Source organism: Indicator indicator, chromosome 37 (assembly GCF_027791375.1).
Source record: "Indicator indicator isolate 239-I01 chromosome 37, UM_Iind_1.1, whole genome shotgun sequence".
Classification (NCBI taxonomy): Eukaryota; Metazoa; Chordata; class Aves; order Piciformes; family Indicatoridae; genus Indicator; species Indicator indicator.
In genome coordinates, this window is record NC_072046.1 from 1,364,504 (window position 1) to 1,391,202 (window position 26,699).

The following is a 26,699-nucleotide window of genomic DNA, read 5'->3' on the forward strand; positions in this document are numbered from 1 at the left end:
ACGGGCAGGGAGCTACAGGGAACAATCTATGTGCTGCGCCTGTGAACTCTAAACCTCCCCAGCTCTCCTCCCTCTCCAGTACCTTTATGTTTGGGGTGTAGAGGTTTCTCAGCGATGCCAAAGCCATTGAAAGACCTTCAGTGCTGTAGGAGATCCAAAGCCCTTGCAGGATGGAGGAAGAGACTCCAACTTTTTTACTCAGCCCCTAAAAAACAGTAAAGAAGACTTAGATCCAAGCTCACAGATGTGCTCAATTACATTGTGCAGAGCCTCCTGGGTCTTTGGACTTCCAAGAGTATCAAGACTTAACAGCTGCACACAATACAACACAACAATGGGACATGTCCAGCCTCTGCAGTGAGTAAGCTTGTGGGAAATGACTTGCAAAGGTGCTGTGGCCATCTCCAAGGTCTAGGAAAGGCAGGAATAAACTGTGAGCCACCTGAATCCATTCAGCACCCTCAGAAAACACCATGCCAAGGAGCACAGCATGCTGCTTCTGCAGCTTTTTAATAAAGTGCACATTCTTCTGGCAGGACTGATTCATGTTTCCTCATCAGTCACACAGCCTAACCAGAGGACAACAGCCGATCACAGTAAGATAACTTATGGAAGCCTCAGCCACAGCCTAGAACAGCATTCCTCTACCTCATTCCAGACTGTCTCCACTACACTGACTGCTGTCTGTGATCAGGCTGTATATGTGATATCACAGAATTCCAGCATCCCAGCATGGTGGGGGTTGGAAGAGACCTCTGGAGATCATCCAGCCCAACCCCCCTGCTAAAGCAGAGGCACCCACAGCAGCTTGCCCAGGATCATGACGTCCCAGTGGGTTTGGAATCTCTCCAGAGAAGGAGACTCCACAATGCCTCTGGGTAGGCTGCTCCAGGGCTCCAGCACCCTTACACCAAACAAGTTTCTCCTCCTGTGTAGATGGAACCTTTTGGGTTTGTGCCCATTCCCCTTGTCTTTTTGCTGAGCACCACTGGAAAGATTCTGGCCCCATCCTCTTGCCCCATGTCCTTTAGCTCTTGCTGAGCATTGCTCAGATCCCCTCTGGGGCTGCACTTGTCCAGGCTCAACAGCCCCAGGGCTCTCAGCCTTTCCTCCTCTCACAGGTGCTCCAGGCCCCTCAGCATCTTTGTAGCCTCTGCTGGACTCTCTCCAGTAGTTCCCTGTCTCTCTTGAACTGGAGAGCCCAGAACTGGACCTAGTGTTCCAGAGTTGGCCTCCCTAGTGCAGAGTAGAGGGGAAGAAGGACCTTCCTTGACCTGCTGGTCACACTCTTCTGAATGCACCCCAGAACACTGGTAACCTTCTTGGCCATGAGGGTACATTACTGAACTTTTTGTTCATCAGCACTCTCGGGTTCCCTGCAGAGCTGCTTTCCAGCAAGCCTACCCCCAACCTGTCCTGGTGCAGAGGTTATTCCTCCCAAGGTGCAGGACCCTACACCTGGTTCACCTGGTTGAACTTCCAGAGGTTCCCCTCTGCTCATCTCTCCACATGTCCAGTTCTGGCTGAATGGCAGCACAGCCTGAGAGGGTGTCAGCTACTCCTCCTGGTTTTGTGTCATGAAGAAATTTGCTGTGGGTCCACTCTCTCCTTTCATCACTGATGAAGATGTGAAACACAACTGGACCTGGTCCTGACCCCTGAGGGACACCATGAGCTACAGGCCTCCAACTGTGTCCCTGATCACAACCCTCTGAGCTGTAGAAGGTCTGAGATCCCTTTCCAGCAGCACTAACTGGCAGAACACAGACTCTTGACCAAGGTCCCCTGCTCCTATTGAAGGAGCAACAACAGCTCCAAGAGCCAAGAGCAAACTGCTGGATCAAAGAGCAGAGCAATGGGCTTGCAGCTCCAGCACTGAGCCGAGCTGCACGCTGTGCTCGGCTGGGTGAGGTGGGTACATCCCACATGTTGCTGTTCTGCTGTGGATGTGCCATCAAAGCCTGCAGTTTCCATGGAAACCCTACACCATCCTGCGCTCTGTTTGGATATGCAAACCCTGGGTCCTACTTCCTCGCGGTCGCTTCTATCTGTGCACACAGCAGGATCCCACTGCAGCTTGGAAAGGCTTTTTTGTGAGGGAATAACATGGATGGTGCGGGGCAGAGGGGGTGAAAACCAGCAGCAAAAGGTGGGATTTGTTTTCCCCTGAAGGAAGATGTGCAGGAATCATCATCTGAGCCTGTTGCTGGACTCAGCTGCAGACCTCTAATGCTGATATGTGAAAGATGCTCTGAAGCATCTCACCAACCATCAACAGATTTGTCACTTGAAATGGCTTTACCATAAAAAGAAGCAACAGATTAGACAAGCTCTTATAAATAACAACTCCATCAGCTTGTTTCCCTCAAAGGGAGAGAAAGAGAGAGAGAGAGAAAAAAAAAAAATATCTGCTTGTGTTAAGAGGCAGAAAAAGAGCTTGGGAAATTCAGCCTTGCCTTTGAAACGACACAAACCAGGATGCTGCAGTTCAAGATTAGATTTCAGTGAGCTCAGTGCAGTGTAATTGGGCAAATAGAAAACAATTTCACAATAAACTGTTAAAATAATTTAAAAATGGTTATAATAGTCTCAAAGGCCTAAGTGAGCTGTTTGAGTCCCCATCAGGACCAAGTGTATGCCTTCAGAATAGCCATCTGAAGATAATCACATGTGCTGGAAAGACCTTGGCTGCTCTATTAGAGATGTAGAGATCAGGCCAAGGCATAGAAGATGACATTTATCCTTTGAAGAATAAACACACCCAGCACCATGAGCATTCAGCTGCTGAGACAAAACTGCACCAGTTCTCATTTCAAAGAGCTTGTAGAATCATAAAGGTTGGAAAACACCTCCAAGATCATCGAGTTCAACCATTAACCCAACACCACCATGGCCATTAAACCACGGCCCCAAAGGCCATGCCCACACATTTATTGAACACCTCCAGGGATTGTGACTCCACCACCTCCCTGGGCAGCCTATTCCAGTGCCTGACCACTCTTGCAGCAAAGAAATTTTACCTAATATCCAACCTAAACATTCCCTGATGCAATTTGAGGCTATTTCCTCTCCTGCTATGACTTGCTGCTTGGGAGAAGAGACTGATCCCACCTCACTGTAACCTCCTTTCAGGGAGTCGTAGAGAGCAATGAGCCTCAGCCTCCTCTTTTCCAGACTAAACAACCCCAGTTCCCTCAGCAGCTCCTCATAAAACCTGTTCTTCCACTTCTGGAGACTCATTTCTGGATTGCTGACATTTTAGCTAACTAACTGAAGACGAAATGAAAGACTTCTCTTGGGCTGACTTGAAAAGCAGACGTCAGCCTCAAGTTTGGGTCTTCTTGTACCATTACTGCACATTTCTCTTCCTGCCCTTTCATTCCATGCCAGGATTTCCAAGCTGGGTTTCCCCCAGCTCCCATTAAGGCTGGTAATTGCCTTAAGAGACTACAACGTTTGTACTTTTTTTTTCTTTTCCTTCCCCCAAAAAAACTGTTTGGGGATGTTTTAGTTCAAAACAGAGACCCAGCAGATCTCAGCCATACATGAATGGGGAGTGTGAAAGCACCACACCACTGACTGGGGTGTGAGACCATCACCTGGAGGTTTCACCTCAACATGAGGAGGAACTTCTTCACTGTGAGGGTCACAGAGCACTGGAACAGGCTCCTCAGAGAGGTTGTGGAGTTTCCTTCTCTGGAGACTTTCAAGACCCATCTGGATGCATTCCTGCTCTGGCAGGGGATTTGGACTGGAAGATCTTTGGAGGTCCCTTCCAACCCCTAACATCCTGTGATCCTGTGTGATCCTGTGACCTTGTGTCTCTGCATCACTGCTGGTTTACACCTGGATATCCCAAGTGTCACAGAATCACAGGATGACAGAACTGTATTGCTTGGAAGAGACCTGAAAGGTCATTGAGTCCAACTCTTAACTCAGCACTGCCAGGGCTCAGTCCCTCAGCACCACATCAACACCTTTCCAGGGATGGTGACTCCACCACCTCCCTGGGCAGCCTGTTCCCATGCCTGACCACTCTTGCAATGAAGATTTTTTTTTCCCCCCTAATCTCCATCCTAAACCTCCCCTGGAGCAACAGGAGGCTCAGCAACTTGACACAACATCAAACCAAAATACCAGCAGTGGTTTCTGCTTCACTGAGGCCATCTGACACAGGACCAAGGCATGGCCTGACCACAGCACATTTCAATCTGTGAGTGTTTACCAAGTCAAACAACAGCTGCATTAGTCTTTGGAGGAGGCATTGAGCTGGAACATTGCAGCACTCTTTAAAGAAAACACTTCCAAGAGTCCATAGATTCCTCATCCTGTGGTCCTGACTGGATTTGTTTCTAAACAAACATTTTTTTTTTCCCATCCAAGCTTCTCATTCTGCCTGATCTTCTGCTGAAGCCATTACCAGGATGGAATGGGGGCTCTGCCAAGTGGGGAGCATGTCAGGTCATCACTTCAGTCTGTTTTTCCTCAAGTTATCATCTTACTGCAGCAGCATTCTGCAGCCACAAAGCTCCCAGCTTTGAAGGCCTTTATGGAGGTCCAATGCCATTGCAATTCCAGGTTATTTTACAGATCCTGATAATTTTAGGAGGGTTTATATTTCCTACACCACTACAAATCCACCCTCTCATTTCCAGCTCCTGATCTAAGGCTTACCAGGCACAGGAATGATACTTATGTGCCATGTTGATGCTCACATCAAAGCTTGCCCTTCAATTACCCAACTCTGTGTGAAGAGTAAAATGGATTGATCACCAGATTTTAGCAACCACCACATTTTCCGTTTACAATCTAAATTTTGGGCTGGATTCCTCCAAACCACTCCTTTTGGAAGATTTTTTTTTTTTGTGTGAGCATGTGTCTAGATGTTGTTGCAGGAACTCATCTTACATGGGGAAGAAACCTCAAGGGTAGAAGAGTAATTTTAGGTAAGGAGGCTATCTGCTGAATGTACAGTCTGAAGGATGGTTTCATTTCAAGGATTTCTTATATACCAGTGCCAACTCTCTGAAGCTTCACATTTTTCACTCCTTCCCCAAAAGCTCACTTTCAGCAGCCCGGAGCAATCACACTTCTTACAGTAACCCTAAAACAAGAGGAGACTGAACACTGCCAGTGCTGGCAGATCACACACAGCAGGGATGAGGCTGGCATCAGTCTTGGCTTTAATTTTTGTTACCTTAAAAATATGTGCTTTGAGGATGTGATGTCCCAGCTCAATGGTCTGCTGTCGATTTAGCTTCCCTTCTTGACGGGAAAACCAGAAGGCAAGCAGTGTGTGGCCACTCCTAAAATCAGAAGAAAGAGTGTGTCAGCATTTGCTTGTGGCAGCAACCAAGCAGTCTGTGCTCCTGCTAAGCCTTCAGCCTCATCCACTCTGGGGAAACAGAGCTGGGCCAGCTCCCACTTGTAAACCACCAACTGATCGTGGTCCTTACTATTTGGTGACCACTGAGAGCTCCAAACCCCCTCAAAGACTGGAGGACAGACAGCAAAACTAAAACAATGTATGGATGAGATGTAGATATGGACACACTAGAGGTAGAAGGTCCTGGAAGCTGAAATGCTACTTTTGCAGTCATTTTGAAGAGGAGACTTGCACTTTGAAAGGATGCCACCAATCCTGCAGGCATCAGAAAGGACATACTTGCAATAGTCACACTTTAAAAACCCCACCAGACTTGACAACCCTTTTGGAGGAAGACTGTTCCTCACATGTCCAACCTAAACCACATGTCAAACCTAAGCCTGTTCTCCTCTTGTCCTGTCACTTGTTCCTTGAGAGAAGAGACCAGTCCCCACCTGGCTCCAACCTCCTTACAGGGAGTTGTAGAGAGCAATGAGGTCTGCCCTCAGCTTCCTCTTCTCCAGACTAAACACCCCCAGTTCCCTCAGCTGCTCCTCACTAAACCTGTGCTTGAGACCCTTCCCCAGCTTTGTTGCCCTCCTCTGGACCTGCTCCAGCACCTCAGTGTCCTTCTTGCAGTAAGGGACCAAAAACTGAACTCAGTATTTGAGGGTTGCCAAGTACAGAGGCACAATCCCTTCCTCAAAAGCAAACTGCTTCCAGCCAGAGGACACAGAATGTGCACCAGTGTGGCTTTAAAAGGGCTTTTGAGGACAGGGAACATTATTAGCCCATAGCTAATAGAGCACAAAAGCACTTTGTGTGGCCAAGCAGCAAGAGAAGATGACAAAGACAGAAGCCTCACAACAGTGAGGATTTACCAGCCCACCTCCACCCAGGGGGATTGGTTGCCCCATCTCAGAATAAACTCAGGAGGAAAGTGAAAGGCTCACAATGCCATGGCCAGGTGTTTGGCAAGGCCTCCCCAAGCCCTGCCAATGAACCTCCTTTGGGACCAACAACACAAGGATTCATCTGAGCAAAGCCTGGTGACACTCTGCCAGGCCTCGTGGCACTGGTGGGGTGTGGAGATGTGCCTGCTGGAGGAGCAGGATGGAAAACAAAAAGCCTCTTCCTTACAAGGCAGGGCTTGATCCCCAGGTCATAGAATCATTAAGGTTGGAAAAGGCCTCCAAGACCAAGCCCAACTGTCAACCCAACACCACTATGGCCACCAAACCATGTCCTGAAATGCTTCATCTACCTGGTTTTTGAACCCCACCAGGGACAACAGCTCCACCACCTCCCTGGGCAGCCTGTTCCAATGCCTGACCACTCTTGCAGTCAAGACTTCTTTTCTGATACCTAATCCAAATCTCCTCTGGCACAACTTGAAGCCATTTCCTATAGAATCATGAAGGCTGGAAAAGACATTTGAGATCATCAAATCCAACTGCCAACCCAACACCACCATGCCTGCTAATCCATGGCTCTTGAGGTGTTCAAGAGCACCATGCCCCACTCACACACAATCAAATACACTCTTCCACTGGTGGTACACCACAGCTGGTGAGTCCTTCTGCTGTGCCTCTCTCCAAAATGCAGTTCAATTTATAGTCAAACAATCAACTGTTGTCTGAAATGTTTTATCAACTAAGAGAACCTTGCACACTTTGGGTGCCTGCAGCTGAAGGAGAAACTGAAGGAACCCTCTCTTGGCATGCTCTGCCTGCCACACTCCTCTCCACACCCTGGCCTGGCACATGGCAAGGTGCCTGTGTCGGGATCCCATAGCTCTGTGCTCATCACTGGAGGAGGAGAAGCTCCTCCAGATGGTGACTCTGCCCATCAACACATTGCTTGGAGTGACTAAAATTAGGCAGGATGCCCTGTGCAGAGGGCAGTGCCACCCATTCCCAGGCATCTGTGCTGTGAGAATTCTCCATATAGCACCAACAGAAGGGACAAAATGCAATAAGCTGGGAAAACAGAAGGTCTTGAAAGTGGTTGTAGCACCTCAAGTGATCTACAGTTTGTTGTCTTTCCTTCCTTTTGGTCTTCCCCTCTTTGTTCCCCATCTTTGGAGTGGGAGAAGAATATCATAGAATCATAGAATCAGTCAGGGTTGGAAGGGACCACAAGGCTCAGCCAATTCCAACCCCCCTGCCATGGGCAGGGACACCTCACACTAGATCAGGCTGGCCAGAGCCTCATCCAGCCTGGCTGCAAACACCTCCAGGGATGGAGCCTCAACCACCTCCCTGCACAACCCATTCCAGGCTCTCACCACTCTCATGGTGAAGAACTTCTTCCTCACGTCCAGCCTGAATCTCCCCACTTCCAGCCATATTCCATTCCCCCCAGTCCTATCACTACCTGATATCAAGTCCCATCCTTTTACAGGAGACACTGCTGAACCTCCAGGAATGGCCACGGCAAGGAGATACAGCCCAGAAGGAACCAAATGACTATGAAGCACATCTTGAGTGTTGCTGGATACAGCTGCAGGACAACAGATGATGAGATTTTAACTGTCCCTCTGCAGCCAGGTAATGAAAGAACAGCAAATCACTCTGACACACTCAGCACATCCCAGCAGCTCAGCAGATTCCCAGTGCTGTGCTTGCTCAGGGTCTGGAGAAGGGCCAATGCATTTACCTCCACTCTAAGGCTGGTGGTGCAGGTACATCCTGAGCCACCACCTCATTTCCCTTCTGGGGACAGTCACCAGTCTGGTGATAATAAACCACAGCTCTCTGCTCCAGATCCAAGAAAGGCTGCACAAAGGGACCCCACAGTCACCCCCTGACCTCTGTTTTTCACAGAAGGGGAACTAACCTCAGTTGTTTGCTTGGGGGTGGAAAACTCTTTGAGAACCTTTGGGAAGGCTTGGATTGGAGCTGTAACCAATCCAAAGCATGAATTGAAGATCCAGAAACTTCTGATGTGCAGCAAGAGGTGAAGTGCAGCTCCTGAGTGTTACACCAGCCCAGGTTCCACTCTTAGCTCTCCCAAGCTGCTTTTTCAGCCATGGCTGGTGGGAGGTTTTCCTGCACTGAGTTCTATGCACGGCTTTGGCTGTCTTGGGTAAGACATATTCAGGATGGACAGAGAACAGCATGAGAGGGTACAGCAAAGGGCTATGATGATGATTCAGGGACCAGAACATCTCTCTTGTGAGAAAGGCTGAGGGACTTGGGGCTTTTAGCCTAAAGAGAAGACTGAGGAAGGATCTTCTCAGTGCTTAGAAATACTTTCAAGGGTGGGTGTCAGGAGGATGGGGACCAGGCCCTTTTCAGTGGTGCTCAGGAACAGGACTGGGGCTAATGGGCATAAACTTGAACATAGGAAGTTCCACCTAAACATGAGGAGGAACTTCTTTACATTGAGGCTGGTGGAGCACCGGAACAGGCTGCCTAGAGAGGCAGTGGAGTCTCCTCTAGAGTCACTCAAACCCCACCTGGACACCATCCTGTGCAGCCCTGGGTGACCCTGCTGTGGCAGGGGGGTTGGACTGGATGATCTCCAGAGGTCTCTTCTAAGCCCTGTGATTCTGTGAATCCTTTGAGAAGAGAGTGTCCATGAGCAACACATTACCTCTGTGACATTTCCCAGCCCTTGGCTTTGGGCTTGTTGATAAATCCTTGCAGTCCCTGGTTGTGTCACTGTTAATTTCATGCCAACCCAGCCTCCATCAGCTTTTCTGCCTTTTTTTTCCCCCCATTACATAGATTTTTTTTTTTTAAAGCCAGCAGAGGATGGCAGTAATGATTTTTACATCAAGGAGCTCAGTGAAACGATTTGCTTTGAGTTTCACCACTGCAGAGTTTTAAGATCAGAGATTTTTCTATTTTTAATGTTAAGATTTCTATTCTGTGAAAAATTAACAGCAAGGCTCATCTCTGGCTGCCTCTGGCTACACTCAATGCCTCCTCAGGTCAGCTCCTCAATGACCAGGGACTGCCTGCAAGGATGTGCATGAACATGGATATGGAAAGAGATATAAAGAGTGTGGCCAGCAGGTCAAGAGAGATTCTCCTCCCCTTCTACTCTGCCCTAGCAAGGACATCTGTGTACTGGGTCCAGTTCTGCAGAGACAGGGAACTGCTGGAGAGAGTTCAACAGAGGCTACAAAGATGCTGAGGGGCCTGGAGCATCTCTGTGAGAAGGAAAGAGGCTGTTGAGCCTGGAGAAGAGCAGCCCCAGAGGGGATCTTTCAATGATCATCAATAGCTAAAGGGTAGGGGGCAAGAGAACGGGGCCAGACTCTTGTCACTGGTGTCCAGTCAGAAGACAAAGGCTAACAGGCACAAGTGGAACCCAGGAAGTTCCATCAGAACATCAGATAAAAATTCTTCAGTGTGAGAGTAGTGAAGCCCTGGAGAAGGCTGCCCAGAGAGGTTGTGGAGTCTCCTTCTCTGGAGACTTTCCAAACCCACCTGGCCACTCTGATCCTGTGCTAGTGGGTCCCTACTTTAGGGCAGGGGGGTTGGACTGAATGACCCCAAGAGATCCCTTCCAATCCCTACCCTCTGGTGTGATGAGTCTTCATCATTTCAAGCCTCAGCAGGCAAAGTAAAAGAGATTGAAAAAGGTGCAGAATTACTCCAGGGTTAGGGCACTGCACTGATGGAGTAAACACCAGGCAGTAAAACCCATCAAGAATCAGACCCATTTACTTCTGAACCTACTGAAGTCTGACTTCCCTGATTTATACCCACACCTGCCTTCTTCCAGCTAATCCCATGAAACCATTCCAAAATCCAGAGAGCTGACACTGTGCCCAGTGGATCTGCTCTTCCAAGAGCCATGTGTTCATGTTTTATTCAGCTCTGCAGAGGGCGATTTCATAACTTCAGTGCAGAGACTCTCTCTGCTCTGCCAGAGCCTGGAGCCTCCTTTGCTTCCAGGAGGATGCCTGTCCAGCCTGAAGAGGGGTCGAGCTCAGCTCAGCCAGCTCCTCTTGAAGGATCACTTAATCACCCAAATGGATTTATTGATTTTTGCAACATGCTTTCCCTCTGATGTTCTAATTGCAAATTAAACTTGGAAGGAATTAACATTCGACAAGAAAACTCAAACAAAGCAGGGAACCCTCTTAAGCACACAAATATTCCTCCCTTCAGAGCTAAAAACTGCTTGAATTTGCTGAGCTAACTGGGACAGCCAAGTTGAAAGCCAAGAGAAATCCTTCCACCCCTTGGGTCAGGTCTCATTGCAGCAAGACAAGCTGTGGAGTATCTGATTGAAATCCATCACCCTGCAGGAAGTATCTGAGGACACAAGAGCGATGTGCCACCAGTTCCAGCTGCTCTAGCAAGCTGCAGACACACTTCCTGATGAGCAGGACAAGAAACCTCTGCCAGCATGGGTCCTGCTTGCTTTCTTCACCCAGCAGTTGTCTTCTTTGCACTGACCCACTCATGCCATCAACACAACTTTTCACTGCACAGAGGAACATCCCACGGCCTCAACCATAAATAAAGACAAATGGAAAGCTCCTCACCCTCTGATGTGGTACTGCCAGCACCCACAGCCAGCTCCTTCAGGCAGAAAGTTCAGCCAAGTGACTTTCAGAGGTCTAACACAATGACCTCACTGTCACTGCAAGGGCCTGTAGTGACAGGATGAGGGGCAATGGTTTGAAATTAGAGAAGAGTAGAATGAGTTTGGATGCTAGGAGGAAGTTCTTTTCCATGAGGGGAGTGGAACACTGGAACAGGTTGCCCAGGGAGGTAGGTGAGGCCCCATCCTTGGAGATATTCAAGGTGAGGCTTGGGCAACCTGATGTAATGGAGGATGTCTCTGCTCACTGCAGGGGGATTGGACTGGATGAGCTTTGGAGGTCCCTTCCAACCCAAACCATTCTATGATTCTATGACTCTATGATGCAGCCCATCTGAAACTGCAGTCTCAGCCTCATCTTTATCTCTTGAGACCATCTATTAAAAACTCCATAGGTGCTAACCATATTTTCTCAAGGATGGGGCACACACATGTTACACCCTGGGTCTCACAGAGCAAGAGCTGGTCTGGGATATCTGTATCTGGGATAACAGAGCTGCATCCGTGTCGGAAGCTGATCCCAGAGAACTTCTGCACTACATGAAACAACAGCAGCTGTGTGCTGGCAACTGCCAAGAGAAGCAGCAAAGAGGAAAACCAGACACCTCTGATGGCACCATCAGATTTAAGGTAGCAAAAGATACTTAACAATGACTTAAAAACACAGAACAAAAAAAGGATAAAGGAGAAAGAGAAAAACCCCAAAACATTTCCCAATGTTCACAGGCTCTGACTTAATGAGATTAAAAAAAAAAAAGATTCAGGGACTAAAGATGCAACTCCCTTGTCTCTGATCAGTTCATGAGGCTTCTCAGAACATCTGCTGGTTGCCAGGAACAGATTATGCTATATTCAGAGAAAAGATGTCCAAGAGCAGTGTGAGAAGACTGCTGGCATATTTAATAAATATGGTGGATGGGGAAAATGAATACCAACATGTAAAATAAGTTCATTTCTTCGCTGCAAGAGTGGTCAGGGACTGGAACAGGCTGCCAGGGAGGTGGTGGAGTCACCATCCCTGGAGGTGTTCACAAAAGGAGGAACAGATGTGGTGCTGAGGGACATGGTTTAGTGGTCATGGTGGTGTTGGGTTGATGGCTGGACTGGATTATCTTTGGGGTTTTTTCTATCCAAAATGATTCTATGGTCCTATATTTCCGTAAGATTTCCACTGACTACACAGTTAGCACACACAGGCTGAGGGAGTTGGGGTTGTGCAGCCTGGACATGAGAAGACTCCAGGGAGACCTAAGAACAGTCTTCCAGTACCTGAAAGGAGCTTAAGAGAAGAAAGCTGTGAAGGGACTCTTTCCAAGGGCTTGTAGTGGCAGGATGAGGGGCAATGGTTTGAAGATGGAAGAGGGGAGATTTAGACTGGAGATTAGAAAGAAATTCTTTAGGGTGAGGGTGGGGAGACACTGGAACAGGTTGCCCAGGGAGGTTGTGGATACTTCCTCCCTGGAGGTGTTCAAGGCCAGGCTGGAGGAGGCCTTGAGCAAGCTGGGCTGGTGGGAGGTGTCCCTGCCCATGGCAGGGGGGTTGGAACTGGATGATCTTTAAGGTCCCTTCCAACCCAACCCATTCTATGAATCTCAGAAGCCCAATGGTGATGCACTTCCCATTCTCATTCCACCTCATATAATCTAAAACATTCAGGGGTCAGAGAAAAATGAGGAGTGCGATTTGGAAAGTGCTTTGCTGCTGCTTTTACCAGGAGTAAATGACAATGTGAGAAGCAAGATGGAACAAACTCCTGAACTGCTGGAAGATGGCTTTGCTCCATAAACAGGTCTTAAGATTTGAGGAATGAAGTAACAGAAGAAATTCAGCAACATTTCTTTCTTCAGTCAGCGTTGATGGTGCCTCTGATCAACTTCACTTCTCTTTCCTCAGTGGCTCAGTGCCACAGAATGGATTATTCCATGAATATTTTTTTCCATTTAGAGGTGAAAATGGGACAGACTACACAAGTTTACAGTCCAGAAGAAAAGAAGCAGCAGCAAAGATTTTATGAGGACAGCAACTCGAGATGCTAAACATATTCAGAAGCCCCTCTGCAACTGAACACTTAAGTTGCATGTCTAATGAGCCAGCTGAAACAAGCTGCTCCTCTGATGTCCTTTCTGGTGGTAGTGATCACATCTGCTCTCCATCTCATCCTTCATGATTTATAACCTGTCTCCCATTTCTCCTCTTCCAACTGACGCTGCAGCTGCAGCCCTGCCCAAATTTCAGACGAGAAACCTGCAGCTAAGTCACTTCACTGCTTCACGAGACACAGAACCTCCATGTGAAGGAGTTCCAGCTTCCTTCTCTGTGTGCTCCCCCTTCTGATCCTCCTATCACAGAACCCTTGGCTTCTGATGCTCAGGGAAGTCCCCATTACAGGAGCCCAACTTGCACCAAAGGCTTCACAAACTGAACTTAACTCTGCATGAGATTAGAGTCAACATCTAGAGATGCTGGCAACGTGGATACTTGGATAAAATAAGTCTCCTCCATTCATTTTGTTGAGCTACTGCCCATTCTTTTCACATTTCAAAATGAGCTTGGTCACAAGTCACGGAATCAGCGAAGTTTATTCTGGAAGTCATCTGGGAAGTGGTTTTCTCAGAGTCAGCACCCAGCAGGTCTCTGCTGCTCAGTGAACAGATTGTGTTTGCCCCTCCAGTTAAGTGGAGGACATGAAGATGGATTCATCTTTATGATTCAGAAATATGGCACTCACCATGGTCTGCTTGAGGAGTAAATGGAAAGAGTAAGAAGCATTGTGCTGTCCTTCTGATGCCTCTCCTACAAATGAAACCCTGCCCTAGACCAGGGGTAAGCCAATGCTGATACCATGCTCCACCCTCCTGCCAACATTAGAGGTGTAGAAATGATCACACAATCACTGTGTCTGGAAGAGACCTTGAACATCTTTGAGTCCAACCATTAACCCAGCACTGCCAGGGCACCACTAAACCATAGCCCTCAGCACCACATCTCTATGGCTTTGAAACCCCTCCTGGGCAACCTGTTCCAGGAATTGACAACCCTCTTGGGAAGAAATTGTTCCTCATGTCCAACCTCAACCTCCCCTGGGGCAACTTGAGGCCATTTCCTCTTGTCCTGTTGCTTGTTTCTTGGGAGAAGAGACTAACCCCCACCTGGCTCTAACCTTCTTTCAGGGAGTTGTAGAGAGCAATGAGGTCTCCTCTCAGCCTCCTTTTGTCCAGGCTGAACAACTCCAGTTCCTTCAGCAGCTCCTCATAAAAACTCCACAACCTCTCTGGGCAGCCTGCTCCAGGGCTCCAGCACCCTCACACCAAACAAGTTTCTCCTCCTGTGCAGACAGAACCTCCTGGGTTCCAGTTTGTGGTCATTGTCCCTTGTCCTGTGACTGGACACCAGTGACAAGAGTCTGGTGTCCACCACCCTCTTGCCCCCCAGCCTTCAGCTCTTGCTGAGCATTGCTCAGCTCCCCTCTGGGGCTGCTCTTGTCCAGGCTCTCAGCCCCAGGGCTCTCAGCCTTTGCTCCTCACAGAGGTGCTCCAGGCCCCTCAGCATCTTTGTAGCCTCTGCTGGACTCTCTCCAGCAGTTCCCTGTCTCCCTGCTGAACTGGGGAGCCCAGAATTGGACTCAGGACTGCAGCTGTGGCCTCCCTAGAACAGAGTGGAGAGGAAGGAGAACCTCCCTTGACCTGCTGGTCACACTCTTCTTCATACACCTCAGACCATTGGCCTTCTTGGCTGCAAGAGCACATTGCTGGCTCATGGGGAACTTGTTGCTCACCAGTACTCCCAGGTCCTTCTCTGCAGAGCTCCTTTCCAGCAGGTCCACCCCCAACATGTCCTGGTGCAGGAGGGTTATCCTTCCCCAGGTGCAGGACCCTACTCTTGCCCTTGTTGAACTTCATGAGGCTCCCCTCTGCCCAGCTCTTCTCCTGTCCAGGTCTCACTGCATGGCAGCACAGCCTGATGTTCAGATGGAGCATTCCACCAAAACGAGGAACACAACAACCACCACTACCACCACCACCACCACCACCACCCACTCCTCTGCTCCTCCCATGCACAGACTCCATTGTTTTGCAGGGCAAGACAGAAAATCAGAAATTTGATGTAGGAAAAGTCTCCTCTTGCAGCCTCCTGAGAGAAAAAGGAAAATGCACACCACCTCCAGCGTGCTGTACTGAAGAGAGCTCTGCTAGAAACCATGGCAACTCCACGTGTTGGACCTGAGCTGCACACTGCTCCTGGATCCCTGCTGCATGCTGAGCTGTGCAGGCTGCCCTCAGAGTCACAGAACTGTTCTGGTTGGAAGAGACCTTTCAGATCATTGAGCACTGCCAGGTCACCACTAACCATGTCCCTTAGCACCACACCTACACATTCTTTGAGCACCTCCAGGGATGGGCACTCCACCACCTCCCTGGGCAGCCTGTTCCAATTCCTCTTACAGTAAGGAATTTTTTCCTAATATCCAACCTAACCCTCTCCTGGCACAACTTGAGGCTGTTTCCTCTTGTCCTGTCATTTGTTTCTTAGGAGAAAAGACTCACCCCCACCCCACTCCAACCTCCTTTCAGAGAGCAAGAAAATCTCCTTTGAGGTTCCTTTTCTGCAGGCTAAACACCCCCAGTTCCCTCAGCTGCTTCTCACAAGATCTGTGCCTCAGACCCTTCACCAGCTGTGCTGTCCTTCTCTGGACATGCTCCAGCACCTCAACATCCTTCTTGTAGTGAAGGGCCTTGGGGATTTCAGGGACAGGTTCATTTTGTGGATGTAGATGAGGAGGGAGGAGATGAGGAAATGCCCTCCATCTCAGGGCTTCAACTTGATGATTCTTTTTGTGGTTCAGACTGGACCTTAGGAAGAAATTCTTCAGAATGAGAGTGGTGAGACTCTGGCATAAGGCTGCCCAGGGAGGCTGTGGATGCCTCCTCCCTGAGAGTGTTCAAGGCCAGGCTGGAGGAGGCCTTGAGCAGCTGAGTCTAGTTGAGAGGTGTCCCTGCCCATGGTGGGGAGGTTGGAGCAGATGACCTGGGAGGTCCTTTCCAAATTAAGCCATTCTACCACACTTTGATTATTAGGTATCTTCTAATATTCAATGAGCAGAAGCAGCATGACCAAGGCCTGGTCTATTGAGGAGAACATCTATTGCCCCATGCAGTTATTTCTGAGCTTGGGTTTCAGAGCCATAGCAGCCCAGCAGTGCCATCACTGAACAAGGCACCAGCACCCTGCTTTTGAGAGCTGCTTTTGAGGCAAGAGCACAAAGAGCATCTTTTCCTTCCTTAGCTTTCCTGTCCCAAGAAAAGAAAACCTGTGAAGCTACCTCAAAGCCCTGAGTGCTGGTTAGAAGAACAGCCTGGACAGATGCATCTCCTCCAGTTTTATTTGTCAATACTGAAGAGGCACCTCCTGGTGAGCCCACCTCCCTGAGCTCCCTTCATAAATCAACCACAGAAGGCATTTCCCAGGCACTCTTCAGCTGACCTGTTCTAGCCTTTTAGCTGCTGCTGAAATGAATCATTCTTATTTCTCCCCTCTGACTATAAAGCAAGTCTAGACGAGTACCTCAGCTGGCAATGCTTAAATCTGGGTAGAATAATTTCACTTTTGGGGTCTATATCTGCCTGCAGCTCTCTGACTGCCTTTGCCAGGGCAAATCACTTGACTGCTGCCTCTCTCACAGGCCCTTCATAGGGAGAAAACATTTAATCAGTGAAAAATAATTGCATGGAAGCTTCTGACTAAGCCTAGGCAGACAACAGCCCTGCACTGGAGCAGGATTCAGGTTAAGAAACACAAATGTGGGAGGGGATGCACGATAATGACCATTTTCTCCATGCCCCAGTCAGAAAGGATTGGGGTCTTCCCCTACACTGGTTGATGCCATTTGTCACCTGAGAGGCTTGGCTCATGGTGTCAGGCTGGCAGGCTGGGGAATTCGTTAGTGCGATGCGGCTTAAACGCTCTGACAAACACTTTCTGGGAGCCCACTTAATGACCAGTGCTGTGTGCTGGGGGGATGCACTGAGGGAGAGCTGGCAGTGAGAGTATTCCTCTCGATGCCAGTTACACAGAATGCCAGGGCTTGGAACTGGAGATCATCCAGTCCAACTTCCCCTGCTAACACAAAGCCTCTGATTTGGGCAGCAAGCGGACGGTGAGCGTTCAGAGGAGGGTCAGCATCTCAAGAAGCTAATACAAACCCCTCGAGGATGGAGATCTGCTCTTTTATCTTCAAAGCAGAGAAAAATGTGCTAATTTCTGGACATTGTGTTCTTCCTCTCCTCTCTTCCCTGCACTTCCGAGACCATGGACCTCGCTCATTAATGAGACATGGAAGATTACCCCAGCGGCAGTGACGCAGGCACGAGGCCATTATCCCAATTTCTTTCGTAACATCCTCACACCTGGACACTCTGTCAGGGTAAGTCAATTAAGAGCAGCTTCACAAACCCACATTTCACTTCAAAGCTCTTCTCCTGGGGGGAAAAAAGAACCAGCTCCAGCAACTGGACTCTGTGTATCCACACGGCAAGGTCAAATTAACGGAGCATTTCTGCAGCGCTGGACGGCGAACGCGAGGAGTTGTCCACGCAGCTGCCACGTCTCCTCAATTCCCAAGTGAGAAATCAAACTGGCTCTGAACAAACCAGACTCAGGAAAAGGTTCACAGGCTGCTGCCAGGAGCCCTGTCAGTGGCGAGCTCTGCTTCTTTTAGAAGAAATAAAATGAAAAATCATTACTTCTCTTAATTGCCGCTAAGGGTTTACCACGCTCCGAGCTCAACAGCTCAATATTAGCTCTTCCCCAAGAGCTGGACAGGAGGATTTTTGAGGAGCACAAGAGCTAAATCCCAGGAGGTTCTCTCTATTAATCACTGAAATGTATCCTGTTTCATTAACTACCATCAGAGTATAATGCAATTAGTGAGCATTTTACATTAGAGATATTTATCAGTTCTCCAGTACGTATGGACTCACGCTCCAGGCAGTGTGAGCCCCTTCTGTGCACTGCAACTTCTCTTCATCAGTGATGAGGAGCTGGGTTGGGTCAGCTCTGCAAAGATTCCCTGCTTGGAAAGATCAGGAGCATTCCCTGTACACCTTAAATCACCATTAATCATGTGAAAAAGCACATATGGGATGAAAAGTGATGCCTGAAAGTCTCCTGGAGAGGACTGAGGCAGTGAGATTTCTTTGGGATGTCCATGAAAGGCAGCAGCAAACCCAGAGCCAAACCCTGAGCAGAGATCTAGCACATGGCTGGTGATTTGTTGAGAGGATTTGGGCTAATTTGTGCCTTAATGCTAAAATCACAGAGATCATAGAATAGAATCATAGAATTGTTTTGGTTGGAAAAGCCCTTTAAGCTCATCCAGTCCAACCTTTCTCTGACTCTACCAAGGCTGGTGCTAAACCATGTCCCTCAGCACCACATCTCTGTCTTTTCAACACCTCCAGGGATAGGGATTCAACCACTACCCCAGGCAGTCTGTTCCAGTGCTTGAGAACCCTTTCAGTGAAGAAGTTTCTTCTAATGTCCAACCTAAACATTCCCTGGGGCAACCTCAGGACATTTCTTCTCATCCTGCCACTTGTTTCTAGGAAGACAAAATTAACTCCCACCTGGCTCCAACCTCCTGTCACACAGTTGCTGTGGTTGCACACTTGTGTTTATTCTGAAACCACCTAAAATGCAGTACATTTGAGTTTCAGTCTGGATTTGATATTCTGAGAACACCCCTACTCACTGCAATGAGAACAAAGAGGACTATTTCTGGCCCCAGGGAACCAAAGCCCCCAGCTGTAACCACTGCCACCACACACAGCACCCAACACTCACAGAATCACAGAATTATTGAGGCTGGGAAAGACTTCTGAGATCACCAAGTCCAGGCTATGACCTAACACCACCACATCAGCTAAACCATGCCACCAACTACCACATCCAAGCTTTTCTTAAAGACCTCCAAGTGATGGTGACTCCACCACCTCCCTGGGCAGTCCACTCCAGTGCCTCATCAGCCTTTCTGTGAGGAAGTGCTTCCTAATATCTAACCTTAACCTCCCCTGGCCTATCCACCACATAACCACCGAGCACCTGAGTTTTATCTTTGTGGTAGAGAAGGGAAGTTTCCAAGCTGCTCTTGCTGTGGTTTGTCACAGCTGAGTGCCAGGTGATGACCAGTCACTGCCCTGCACGCTGCCTGCTGGCTCCTTGCCCAGCTGACAACAAATTCCCTTACAGCCATACCAGCCAAAACCAGTAGCCCTGGGTGAGAGTGACTGGGAGGGAGAAAGCTCTCAGCTCCAAGGGTGTAAGTTTACCAACAGGGTGGAAAAGCATTACTCAGTGACAAGCACTTAATGACTCCGAGGAAGGGCATTAGATAACTTATGGAGATGGCTCTAAAGGCACCTGCAGCTCTGAGATGCTTCAAAAAGGGTTTGCTCAACAGGAACTGTTGTGCAGAACCTGCTCACACAGAGATGATGCCCATGGGGAGGAGCTGTGTAGTATTTTTCTGCTGCAGCCTGTTTACCACAAAATTGGAAGTGGTAAATTACTCTGACACCACTAACAATCAGAGCTGCTTCCACCAGCCAAGTGCCAGCAGCTGCCATCATCAGACTGACCACTGGGCCTGGGAGATGCATGGGCACAGCCTCCAGTCCCAATCAGTGTTCCCCTGATTTTTGTGATCTTAGTTGAAGAACTGGGCAGGCCCAATGGAGCAAAGCCTATGAGATAAACTACCAGAATTACAGACAAGAGTGTCTGTTTCCACTCTTGAGTAGAAACAAAGATAACATTGACAGTGATCACTGCGTTCAGGGCATATAAATCCAACCACGATTAAATTCCCTTCCCTATGAGCTAAACCAGGAACTCAGCTGCTATCAGGATGGAGATAATGGATGCATTTTCAGTCCAAAATTGCTACAGCCTGATTCTGTTCTTTATTCTGCATTAATACAGACATTTAGTAGGACTACAACGAACACAATCTCAAGAAGAAGCCAACTGCAAAAGAGATACCCACACTGTTCATCCTTCATCTCCTTATCCTCTACTTCCCATGGTTTTGGTACCTTTGGAGAAAGGGAGGATGACTCCCCTGCTCCAGACAGCTGGCAGGAGTAACCTGCTGAAATGAAGACATTCCTGGTGATGCCCCTGAGGAACAGCTCACCTGCTTCTGATGAGGACTATCAGGTTTGCCAGGTCAGTTGTATGCCCAGGAGGTGCTCATTTCTTCCCATGAACAACATAGAGGTGTAAGGTGACCAGCACAGCTGTAGAGATCTACAGCGCAGACAGACCAAAGCCAAACAACCCCATCCACCTGCAACCTTGTAACATGAAACGATGCAGATGACATCACAGGATGAACACATCTGTAAGCTCTGGTTTCTCAGAGTCTTTGCTTACCTAGGGTCACAGAGAAACTTGGTCTTTTCCCCTTCTTCTCTCCAAATGAGCCATTCTCGGAAAGAGGGATGAACAAACATTCGCGTCATGTCTCTACGTTTGATAAGAAACATAGAAAGGTTCTCCATCCTCTGCTGAAAGTCCTCCCACTCCAAAGTGCCCTCAATGTTACCTGCGTTGATGGCCTGAAAAATATGTTCATCTGTTAATGGGTGCAGAGATGCCACTGCCACATTCAGGAGGGGCATCACCCGATCAAAGGAAGACTGTGTGGGGAACTTCATATTGCACTGCAACAGGTAAACTTCTGACAGAGACACTGGGACTACTTTGTAGCTGGAGCTTTTTAGTACTAGGTATCCTTTCTCTATGAGATCAAAAGTGAGTTTTAGGTACAGGTAGGAGCCTTGGCTCAAGGTCTTGAGGTGAGAACTGAGTTTGCCAAACGTAGTGTTGTCCATTTTGCCGTTGAGCGAGATGTTGTTCTGGATCTCTGAGCTGCTGTGGATCCGATGAAGGATATACGCCTGCAGGTCCTGGTCTATGGCTTCATTCTCTTCCAGTCTATCCAAAAATATTCTGTGGAAGGGCAACAGCTTAATTATTTCCTACAAAGAAAGAAAGAAAAAAAAAGGATACTTATGCTGGCAGTGTTTATTATTCATTAAGTAAATGCAATTCACATTACAATAGCACCTCTGAGACTCCTTTAAGACCTCTTCAATCAGGGCAAGCACGCAAGATGGCAGTTTGTGCCCTCAGGACCTCACAATCTCATCTATAATTGAGTAGGTTGTGTGTGAAACATGACTGAAATCAAAATGAAGGACACTGATCCTAATACAGCATCCATGGAAAGGGCTGGAAAATTCACAGAGCCTTTGTTATTCCCACCCCATCCTAACCACGGATGGACATGGCACCCTTTCTGCTGTCACAGCCCAGGGAATGGACAACCAGATGACAAGTCCAAGGCCAGGAGAAATTCTGCTTAAGCTGAGCCTAAAGACCTCCCTGGGTGTTTATCAGGAAGGTAACAGCAAGTATTTTGCAGTGCACAGTCAGTAGGTCTGTCTGCTGTGGGACACTGTGGCCAGGGATTCTCTCATTTGCTGAGCTCACTGAGGATGCTTAAGCAACATAAACCAGAGATCATCAGAGGCCCTTTCCAAAGGAGCTCTTGTGTCATGGGCTCTCAGTCACTGCGAAGAGAGGAGCAATGGTGCTGGACTAGGCAGACTGAGGAGATGCCATCAACTCTGCCATAAAATAAAGAGGGTGAGCAGAGAGCAAAAGTAAAGCTTGCAGTGATGGCTGTAGGGCTGCGAAAGCCTTCATTAACTGAGCAATTCAAGTCATAAGGATGCAATTTTCCTACAATTACAAAAAGATTTCTTCCAAATTATGTTTAATCTACTCTATTACTGAGAGAAAAAAAACCCCAAAAAACCCAAAGGAACTGCAGCACCAAGCCACAGATAGCCTGTGCTCTCCTGGTGTCTTGGGGCACAGCCGCTGTTAGCAGCATCTGGGCTGCCTTGATGGAGCTGGAACCAGCACTCAGCTCCCTGCCAGGAGGAGCATAGCACATCAACCTGTGGATCTCAGTCAATACCAGCAGCTCTCACTAAAACTGTTTCAAGGAGCTTGGTAAAAATGAATTCCTCAGCTCTGGGCTAATGAAAAAAATGGCTCAGGTTGCCCAGAGAGGTGATAGATGCCCCATCCCTGGAACCAGGCCAGGTCAGATTGTTTGGGGCTCTGAGCAACCTGCTCTAGTTGCAGCTGTCCCTGCATGTTGCAGGGGGGTTGGACTAGATGGCCTTTAAAGGTCCCTTCCAACCCAACCAGCCTGTGATTCTGTGATTCCAATAATGAAAAAAAAGAGAAGCCCAGAGCTGCAGATGTCTTTCTGTCTGGAGCCAGCTATAGAGTGGCTCTGAGCTGGCTCCCAAACACATGTCCCATCCCTCTGATTTCTGTCTCCTCTGGGCTCCAGGCACTGAGTGTGAATGTTCCCAACAAGTGATGCTGCAAATCAACCAGCTCTGCTGTGAAAGAGTTGGCAGAGCAGACCTGCCCTAACTGGGTCATTGTGTTGGCTTTCCAGCCTGCTCCATTCAGACACAACTGAAGCCAAAAAATTAAGGGCAGCTTAGTCCTTATGCCAAGAGAGTGATGATGGACAGGCTAAGGAGAGACTGAAGGAATGAATCCACCCTAAAATAAAAACACTTAAGAATAACCCAAACAACATTCAGGTGAGAACTTCAGCACCTGCTCAAGGTATTTGTCCTTGAGCTGGATAATGTCTTGGCCTGACACTGGCTCCACCAGACTGAAACAGTCACATCCTCACACTCTAGGTCACAGAGAAGGGGTACAAAGATAAAAATTTCTTTGCCCTTCCACATGGAGAGAGGATGTTCTTGAGCAGCACAAGCTGACAGCAGGCCTTACCCTCCTACTATGATTGGTGAGTGAGCAGCCTGTGGGCATGTGAGCTGCCTCACTCCACAGATCTAAACTACGTGCTGATGACCATTTATTGACATGAATAAATGATGCTGCATGAGATCCACTCCAGGCTGTACACCGAGTTTGGGGACAGGAATGTTTAAGCCAAGCAGAAAAAAGCCAGAAGGATAACCTGAAATAAAGGGGGTAAATCCAGATAGCCACCAAAATCTTCTGTACCAAAGCCCAGCATGCTAATGACACAGTTTATCACAACTCTTGGTGTCAACATACCTGTAGACTTGTCCTGACTGTCACTACCAGCTTCAGCCAGGAAGGGAATTTCCCAATCATTTTGCTCAGGAAGGATACTATGGTGTCTCCATAATCTGGCTTGTGAAATTCAGCCTCATTTAAACCATCAATTAATATAATGAAATCTTCATCAGGAATCTTCCTCTCTGAGAGAAAGAGAAAACAAGCATTGATTTGAGAGGCTGGACACAGGATTATAATGTGCTGCAAAGTCACTTCAGTGTTTTAAAGCATCATCAGATACTGCTGAAGACGAAAGATGCAGCAGCAGCACATTTCTTATGGTACATTAATTGCACTTGGGGTAGGCTCACACATACACAATTTCATTTCTTATTTCATTTCAGTTATAGCATCATAGAATGGCTTAGGTTGGAAAGGACCTCAGGGATCATCTACTCCAAACTCCCTGCCATGGGCAAGGACACCTCTCAGCTAGGCTCAGCTGCTCCACACCTCATCCAGCCTGGCCTTGAACATCTCCAGGGAGGAGGCATCCACAAGTTCCCTGGGCAGCCTGTTCCAGAGCCTCACCACCCTCATACCGAAGAACTTCTTCCTAAACTCCAGTCTAACCCTGCTCTCCCTCAGCTTCAAACCATTCCCCCTCGTCCTGTCTCTAGACAGGCTGATGAAAAGTCCCTCTCCAGCCTTCCTGTAAAGGACTTTGAGCACAAGTCTGTAGCCAAAGCCTCCTTTTTAAAATGAAGTCAGGGGGGATAAAAAAGATCCTACAAAGAAGCAAACCACAGATGTTTTAAACAGGATTTTTGTTGCTGCTGGTGAACAGACTAACCCTGCTATGAGCACATGCTGCCCATTCTGAGCTGCAGAAAGTTTGCTCTCCTTGTGAAGCGCTACAGACGAACCCTGCTATGAGAAAACTGAGTATTCCCAGCAGCAGGTGAGCTTTTCTCTTTGACTTTCAACTGCAGCAGGGAATTTCCCACAAGAAGCCAGTACAGGATGTTCATCAATGGCAGGAACCATCTCAGTGGTGGTCCAGGGAGAGCAGAACTGCGTAAACACCTTGCGTCGGTCCTGCCGAGCATCCAAACCCCAGCCTGTCCTTGCCAACGTCACCAAGCTGCATTTATTTCCTACCAGACTGTTCAAATCCATCTGAAAAACAGCTTTTTTTTTTTTTTTTTTTTCACTAAAATTACCAGAGAACCTTTGTACAGTCAACTTCTCACTATGATTATTGGAAAACACACTTTATGCCTCTCTGAAACCCCGGAGTGGCTGCAGTGCCTGGGTTTTATACCCACATCTCATGTTTCTCATAAAGCCTGAGGGAGAGAGGAGAAAGCAGGGAGAAAGGAAAGAATCAGAACTTTGTTCTGCTATAAATTATTTAGATTCCTTGAGATTAAAAAAAAAATATACATATATATATATATAAATTTGAGAAACACAAATCTAATTTCACCCTTAAGAGCACAGCAATAATTTTGCCCCGGTAGCATTAAAGCTTCAACAGCACCTTGTAAAAGACCTGCTGATGTATTTACAGAGTTTTTAACGTTCTGTATTTTAAACCCAATTTCCAGACACTCTTCATTTGATTACAAATCACTCGGTGCAAATTCAATCTCTCCGTCAGCAAGGCTGAAAGAAGTTTTGTGGCCTTCCAGTATCTGAAGGGAGCCTACAAGAGAGCTGGGGAGGGACTTTTTAGGGGGTCAGGTAGTGAGAGGACTGGGGGGAATGGGAAAAAAATAGAAATGGGTTCAGATTGCATGTTAGGAGAGACACAGAGAGAGTGATTGCCCATTGGAATGGGCTGCCCAGGGAGGTGCTGGAGTCACCGTCCCAGGAGGTGCTCAAGAAAAGCCTGGATGAGGCACTTGGTGCCATGGTCTGGTTGATTGGATAGGGCTGGGTGATGGGTTGGACTGGATGATATTGGAGGTCTCTTCCAACCTGGTTGATTCTATAATTCTCCGAAGAAGTTCTTCCCCATGAGGGTGGTAAGACACTGGCACAGGTTGCCCAGGGAGGTTGTAGAAGCCTCATCCATGAAGATTTTTAAGGCCAGGCTGGATGTGGCTCTAAGCAACCTGATGTAGTGTGAGGAGTCCCTGCCCACGGCAGGAGGGTTGGAACTGGCTGATCCTTGAGGTCCCCCTTCCAACCCTGACAATTCTGTGATTCTATGAAGTAGGTCTGGAGCACTGGCTCCAATGGAGCTGTGTAGAGTGTAGAGCCCAAAACAGACAAAAGAACCCCAAACCCCAAGCTTTCATATAGAATTTTTTCCACCTCCCAGAATTTAGGAGCAGATGGGGGTCAACCTGCTTGGCAAGAAAAATAAGCATCCTCTGAACTGCTCTGAAGGCAAGAGCTGGAACACCTCCCAAGGAGTTACTGTAACAACCACAAATTATTTTGCTTTGGAGCAGCAGTTCCCAAATGTGTCCTTTTGTTTGCCAGGAGTGTTGGTAGGAAGAGCAGCCATGCTACTCCTACACTGACATTTCTCCATGCCAAGAAAACCAACTGCTGCTGAGCTGGGCTGGCTCTACCTCTGCATTGTGCCTGCTGGAACCACACATGCTGGATGCAGATGCTGCTGCTCAAAGCTTGGACACTGTGTTTTGAACAGCTGATCTGAACAACAGGGCTTTGGATCTGGTAGAAGCTGCAGCTACTTCATGTTGACTCCTATCTGGAGCCTTTTTAGCAGATGGAGACAATCTTTTCAGCAGGGCTTGCTGTGATGGGACAAGGAATGATGGTTTTAAACTGAAAGAGGGAGATTTAGACTAGAATTTTTTTATGCTGAGGGAAGTGAGACCCTGGCCCAGGTTGCTCAGAGGGCAGGACCATCCCTGGAACCAGTCCAGATCAAGTTGTTTGGAGCTCTGAGCAACCTGCTCTGCTTGCAGATGTCCCTGCACGTTGCAGGGGGGTTGCACTAAAGGATGACCTTTAAAGGTCCCTTCCAACCCAAAACCATTCTGTGATTCTATCATGTGTGGAGAGGTACCAGAAAATTAGCTGAACTATTTTTGCAGCCACTATTTCAGTAAACAGTGGTTTGCAGGACAAGAGAGTCCTGAGCTCCACAATGCTCTGAGAGTTTTCATGGCAACGAGCAAAGATCTTAAATTTAGCAATCGTCACAATGAATTAGTTTTATCTAGCAGAGGGAAGAAAGAAATGGAGAAACCCCCCAAATTCTGCATTAGAAAAAGCCCTGAAATCTATAATCAGGAGAAGAATGGTTGCCAGTTCCCTTAGAAGCTGTACATGGTACCTACAGACTTCCACGGTCAAAGCTTCACATTCACATAAGTCCACTACATAAGTGCACTACATAATGGCAGGGAAAGGCAAAAACATTCACCCCCTAAACAAATAAATCAAGGACACTGCCACAAGCAGAGTGCTTGCTTGTTGCCACCTTCAGAACTGTGAGGCCAGATTTAGGATGTGAAAGCAAGGAAAGGGAAACTCAAATACAGGCTGTCATCAGCGTTTCACCTACAGCCCTGAAACACACCCCAGGAGAGAGGGCTGGTGAACTTCTCACTTCCTAACAACCACAATGGCATATTCCCCA

General features: G+C 48.0%; 1 protein-coding gene across 3 annotated transcripts in view; it reads right to left on the reverse strand.

Annotated features, from left to right (window-relative positions):
• The window catches only part of TANC2 (tetratricopeptide repeat, ankyrin repeat and coiled-coil containing 2), a 230,747-nt gene that overhangs the window by 27,073 nt on the left and 176,975 nt on the right, over positions 1-26,699 (reverse strand). For all 3 annotated transcript variants that reach the window (XM_054396496.1, XM_054396495.1, XM_054396494.1), the window contains 4 exons: positions 23,111-23,277; positions 20,360-20,967; positions 5,198-5,306; positions 83-205 (listed from right to left, as the gene is read on the reverse strand). In XM_054396496.1, coding sequence (XP_054252471.1) covers positions 83-205; positions 5,198-5,306; positions 20,360-20,967; positions 23,111-23,277 — 1,007 coding nt within the window. The remainder of the gene's footprint in view (positions 1-82; positions 206-5,197; positions 5,307-20,359; positions 20,968-23,110; positions 23,278-26,699) is intronic.